Below are 6,391 nucleotides of genomic sequence, written 5' to 3' on the forward strand. Positions count from 1 at the left end.
TGCAACTGCATTTGGACATTTAATGAGTTCAGTATTATAAATAACGACACATATCTGTAATTGTTATGTTCAACCTGATATATTTGATCTGTTTTTATCACAGTGAAAGTAAAGGTTTAAATAAAATAAATGTTGCAAAATATTTTAAACAGGAAATAAACATACATTTTTTAGTTACAAGCTTAGATAAGATAATCTTAGATAGTTACAAGATTCGATTTAAAAAAGAAAGATTTGCACTAATAATGTTACAACATATAATTTTGAATAACAAAACAGAAAGAAAAACATTCAGTGAGAGAGTTAACTTTAACCTATGTAAGAGATTTGTAGATTGAATCTTCACTTCCTCTTCATCGATATATTGAGCTGTTGGCAAGAGTTTGGAGTGAGACTTTCTGTTTGTCTGTACAAACAGGAGAACAGAGACCGAAGCTCAAAATTGTTCTGTTCTCTTGCTGCCAGCAAAGAATCAGATGTTTGTTTCTTCTGTCTGTACACTTAATACCTGCTGACATTGAGAGTTGTGAGGAAGTGGAGTTGATCTTAAACTCAGATGCTCTTCAGTAAAAGCCCCCTCAAACACCAGCAGGAGAGACTTTTTAAGTTTCTTCTTATACTCATCACACATGAACACATAGAGAATGGGGTTCAGACAACTGTTAAAAAAAGCCAGACAGGCTACAAAAGGTTCTGCATCATTAAGTTTCTTTTTAGCACTGTCACTCCAGTTATACTTATATGCACTTATTAAACACAATTTCTGAACATGAAAAGGAAACCAGCATATGAAAAAAGCCAGAATCACAGTTATGATCCGGTAAGAACGAAGCTGCTTTCCTGTTTTGAGACGTTTTACTCGCACACCAATAGCTATGTATGAAGATGCAATGATTATAAAGGGAATTACAAATCCTATAATAAACAAGAATGTGAACAGAGACATATACACATTCATGACATTTTCAGCATCTTGTACAATTCTAACAAAGCCAAAAGGGATGCTGCAGTACATGGATAAAATCCACACAAATACACTGATGATTCTGGCTTTGACTAAAGTTCGTTTGTTCTGAGCCCAAACAACAAACCATGTGCACAGACATCGATCCACACTGATAACTGTCAGAAAGAAAACACTTGCAGACATATTTAGTGCAAAACCAAAATACAAGCATGAATTCATGTGATTGTTCAAGTTCAAAAGTATACTCTTGTCAAAGGCAACAATTTTGTAAACCAAGAACGTAATAAAAAAGAAGTCTGCAATCGCCAAGTTGAGAAACCAAATGGAGTTGACTGTCTTCTTAATTTTGTAGCCGGTCACAAAGATGACAAGTCCATTTCCAATGACACCTATGACTAAGATGACAAAATATATGCATATCTCAAAGATTTCAATGTTTGTTAAGCTCTTCGGACTTCGGTCAGATTTTGATGTCCCAATAGTTGTGCTCACTGCAGAAAGAAAAGAGAGAGAAATGACTCATGATTACAGACTCATGCTCAGTCCCATCATGTAATCATCAACAAAGGCTTTTCTACAAAGTATTAAATAAAGTATTCCCTGTGTCATTTCACTTTATTTATTATGACTCAACTTGTATACTTAAATGTTCTGATTTCTTTGTATGAATTCAATATTTGGCTTGATGGCTACATCTGGTGGAAATTTTGTGTCAATAGCCCACTTACAAAACCCCTTAAAAATGCTGATGTGTCAAATACTTATTTTCCCCTTCTGTATAATGGAGAATTACATTTTTTGGTCCTAGCAACATGGGTTTAATTTTAAGGACATGCTGAAAAACAATGTATATCGTAGATGCAATGTAACTCATTTAAGTCATTTTGGATTAAAGTGTCAATGTCTCCTACAGCTTATGTAGTTTAGTTCAATACTGAGATGATTAAGAATCAACATAGATTTTAAAATCTGTTGAGATCTAAAGAATGTTAGCTGTTATTTTTTTATTAGTTTATATTTTCAATATGTTCATTTATACATTTTGTGCAATAAATACATAAACAAAAAAGTGAATGAAATTAGAATTAGAATGAAAGTAAAATGTCCTCAACATTCCCATTTTGCAAGACTTTTCACATTGACTGTATTAAAAACAGAAATCAATTTTCTTTATTAAAAGAGGCACAAAAACATAAGACTGTTAGATAGATGTCAATGGTTGTACAGTAAACACCATTATCTTCTTTTTATTTCTTTATTTCTGTCCTTATGTCTTCAGATAGATGTTGTCAAGGTTTAAAATGTCAAAATGTTTGCATGAACAATTATTGTCAGTTCCTCTTTTATAAAGGGGATTAGGGGTGGGGTGATGATGTAAGAAGCTATAAGATGCTAATTTATAAAACCATTTTTATATCGACTTCCACAACCAACAGAACTACAGGCAAAACACATTTAGTTTATAAGTGTTTATAGTTTTTATTATGTTTTATCAGTGCTAAGAGGGAGCAAAGTTTGATTTATTTAACATACACTGTTAAACATTTTTGTACATTTGACAGTTATTTACTTTAGAGTATATCACACACACTGTAAAAAAATTCCGTAGAAATTGCAGCTGGGTTACTATCTTACCATAGATTTAAATTTATGTTCTTTACTGGCAACATTTTGTTCAAAGTTAAATGAACATTAAACATTCTTTGTCTTTACAGAGTAAAACTGAAAAACAGCCTAAAGCAAAACATTCTGGGAAACAAAATCTGAAGCAAAAAAAACAGAAAAAGGTTGATGATGATTTCTGGTTCCCAGAATGCTTTGCATGAGGCTGTTATTGTATAGTTTTAGGGGCCAGTCACACCAAAAGTGTTTATGGCAGTTGCAGGCGCCTTTTTTGAATGATATTCTATGGGCAGGGCACGTTTGCGCGCTGTTTATGCGCGCCGAGCGCCTTGCGGTTTTTTGCCGCCTGCCGCGCACGCGTTTTTGAAGGAGCGCTGAGAGCGGAGAAGCGCCTGACGTCATTCGGGTCTTTCCATTGTCCAATCGAATGAGGGGAGAGGCGGGCCTTACGTTGTGGTGAGGGAAGTTTACAGTTGCTTTGAAGAACCGGACTACACTCGCTCACTCTCTCCTGCGTGTTTGTGCACCTCTCATCCTCAAACAAGGTCAGAGCAAGCATCCTCTTTTTAAAGTTTCTACTAATATGACAGTTAACAGCAAAAGAGCGCTTACACTTCAATATTTGATTGACAAGATAGCTGACTCAGTGGTTGCTTAGCAATATGAAAAGCCGCGTCGCACTGCTCTTTTTTTTAAAAAGGCAGTGCGTCGCGCCTTGCGTTTGCAAGCGTTTAAAGCGCTTTTGGTGTGACTGCAGCCTTATTCTGTAAAGATAAAGACTTGTTAATATTTAAAATTTATTTACCTTTGAACAAACTCTTACCAGTAAATATAAATATAAATCTACGGTAAATTACCGGCAACCCAGCTGCAATTACATTGTAATCTCTACGGATTTTTTTTACAGTCAGTATAATACTGCAAACTATTTGTACAGTATAACTGTAATTCGCATTGGAATTTTCTGTGACTGCAAATATTATATACAGTATGTTATTGTACTTTTAAAAATTGTTGTTTGATACTGTATTTATTCCAACAGTCTTTTTGGTGGTATTTTAATTATTCACACATCTTATTTCACATAACCTTATTTTTGAAAATTGCATACATACAGCCGTTGACAGGACGGAGTTCAGGGGAGCAGATAAACTGAAGATTTTTCAACAAAGACTCATTCCTTTAAAAAAAAAAAAGAAAAAAAAACATGCCAGCATTTTTTGTGATTTTCACAAAAGTTTCACAAAATGCCTTCCAGGAAAATGTTCTTCTATAAATATATAGACTTACAAATATATAAAATCTAAGAACAGACCCTCTGCTTTCTAACAAACATTTATTCATTTCTTCTCTTATTATTACCTCTTAAATATGGGTAGGTTTCTTCAAAAAGAACCAATTTTGAGCAAAAAGCTGAAATAATAGAATTTTTGTAAAGGAATTTTGTTAGAGATCAGATTCAGAATGATTACCAAAACATCCACTTAGGTTAAAATTTATTAAACCAGTTTTTGCTTCAGTTTTTTATAAATTGGGTAAGAGTGCCCCCTAGTGGACTACAGAATACCATAAAAACTCGTCAGGAAAGCGTCATTGGCAGAGAAATGTTTTCTCTTAATTGAAGAAATAACTCGTCAATGGCGGGGAAAAGCGTTAATCCCTGAGACAACGTCGCTTTTTTGTAAAGATACCTGAGAGAATGAAAAAATACCAGCAAGGTAAAATAGTCTGTGTATGTTATTTATTATCAGACCCGCGGTTGTCAGGTTGTTCACTGTAATGGAACATTTTAAAAATGTTAACCGGATAAACATGTAACATAGCGGAACGCATTATAACTGTAATATTAGAAGACGAAATTCAATATAAACATTATTAATAATTTATATGTATGTGACTCAGAAAGACTTTATAATGAGATCAGAGTTCTTATTACTGTAGACGGGTCCCTGCAGCGTGTACTTGAACCGTCGTGCTTGACATCTCTGCTCCTGATAGCTTGCCCTGTCCGTTTGATCTCCGCCCAGCAGACACACAGGACACAGGCATGAAAAACGAAAGGCGTGGTTGCGATCACTGGTGCTTGCCTCATCATCACTATTACCGCTGCTGTTAAATGTTAAACATATGCGTAACTTCTTTTGTCTGTTCTACATCCACATCCCGGGAACCGCGCCGCAACCTTGCACTTTGAGAGTGCGATGTGCTTTATTTTTATTTTTAAACAAACTTCGCTGAGGCCTGTTTTTGTCAGACCACTTATATTTTGTTCAGTCAGTGACATATTTTAATTGCATGCCCATGTCCATTTTATTTAAACCTCTATTAAATTAATCCATAATTGAGATTGAAATCCAAGTTTAAGTAGTGAAACAGGACTAAAGATAATCTTAAATATAACTTTGAATATAAAAATTCTTTGTGGGGATAAATTAACGAGGATTTAGCCAAATACACTGCAAGAACTAGAATGAGAGACAGGCGATGATAAAGAGGACAACGGTTATCCATCCTTTCTTCACCAGTAGTGTTGTTTTTGTCAGCCTGTTTTAATTTTAGTTTTAGTTTAGTCTTTGTGTCAAGCTGTTATTTTAGTTTTTATAGTCACGTTCATACTCTTAGTCTAGTCAAGTTTTAGTCGACTAAAAGTCTGGGGATTTAAGTCTTATTTTAGTCAGACTTATCCATGACTATTTTCGTCTAGTTTTAGTCGATGAAAACTGATGACATTTTTGTCTAGTTTTATTCAGTGAAATTGTATTTTAGTCTCTTTTTAGTAATGCAATTCTATTTAACCCATATAATACAATGACCTAGTAGTAGTATAGACAAAACAATATTTTCTTTGAGCCAAACCCATTTCAAACAAAAGTTATATTATTGTTACCTTATAGACTCAAGAATAGATCCATTCCAGACATGGAAGATGCTCTGATTTGAATTAACAAGATATTTATTTTACTATACTCTGAGTGAGTGACTTGACTGTTCGTAAGAGTCTTCATAAAAGTTTACGTAATCAGAAGTATTTTAAGCAAACACACGCACGCACGCACGCACACACACACACACACACACAGGGTCAAATATACATATTGCATATTGTACAGTATTAAAAATCAAGTTCCCTGCTTATTTGTCAGTCAAAAATTTAACTAATAATGAAACAAACACATAACATTAAAGCATAGATGTAAATTCTTACCCATTTTCTTTGTCTTTATTTTCTACTGTGTGTCTGCAGGTTGATGTTGTCAATGCCCACAACAACGTCTCTGTGATTTCCCTTTATAAGGGAGAATAGGGGTGGGATGTGGGGTGATGATGTAGAACAGACAAATATGCTTCTGTAGAAAGACATTTTAAATACCATCTTCCAATAACAAATTTCCCATACCAGATAAAATTAGAGCCAATTTTACATTAGGGTTAACCCTCTGGGGTCTGTGAGTTTATTGGCCCCTTTGAGAAGTTTTGATCTGCACTAACATTTCTGCCTTTTTCAGTTGCTTAAAGAAATAGTTCACCCAATAAGTAAAAATTCTGTCATCATTTTGCCAATCAAATCCTCAGAATCTACACCAACAATTAACACAAGCAACCTTCTGTTTCTTTCAAATAGCACTTATTGTGACGTTTCAGAACCTAAGGTTGTTTTCACATATGTTGGTGCGCACCGTGGTGCGGCCTCGGAGCGCACCAAAATACATTGTATCATTTTTCAGTTAGTGCGGTCCATGTTCACATATATATATATATTTTACTTTACTCGACATGCCGCACCGTACACCATGTGACAAC

The 6,391-nt window shown here is 34.6% G+C and overlaps 1 protein-coding gene across 1 annotated transcript; it reads right to left on the bottom strand.

The window, feature by feature from the left end:
- Positions 1–181: 181 nt before the first annotated feature.
- On the bottom strand, positions 182–5,845 carry LOC135770359 (C3a anaphylatoxin chemotactic receptor-like). The gene is made up of 2 exons (XM_065280062.1): positions 5,796–5,845; positions 182–1,458 (listed from the first exon to the last, which is right to left on the bottom strand). Exons 1-2 carry the CDS (start codon positions 5,797–5,799, stop codon positions 473–475), a joined length of 990 nt encoding a protein of 329 aa, XP_065136134.1. The 5' UTR covers positions 5,800–5,845; the 3' UTR covers positions 182–472.
- Positions 5,846–6,391: the final 546 nt, after the last annotated feature.

This window comes from Paramisgurnus dabryanus, chromosome 8 (genome assembly GCF_030506205.2).
Source record: "Paramisgurnus dabryanus chromosome 8, PD_genome_1.1, whole genome shotgun sequence".
Classification (NCBI taxonomy): Eukaryota; Metazoa; Chordata; class Actinopteri; order Cypriniformes; family Cobitidae; genus Paramisgurnus; species Paramisgurnus dabryanus.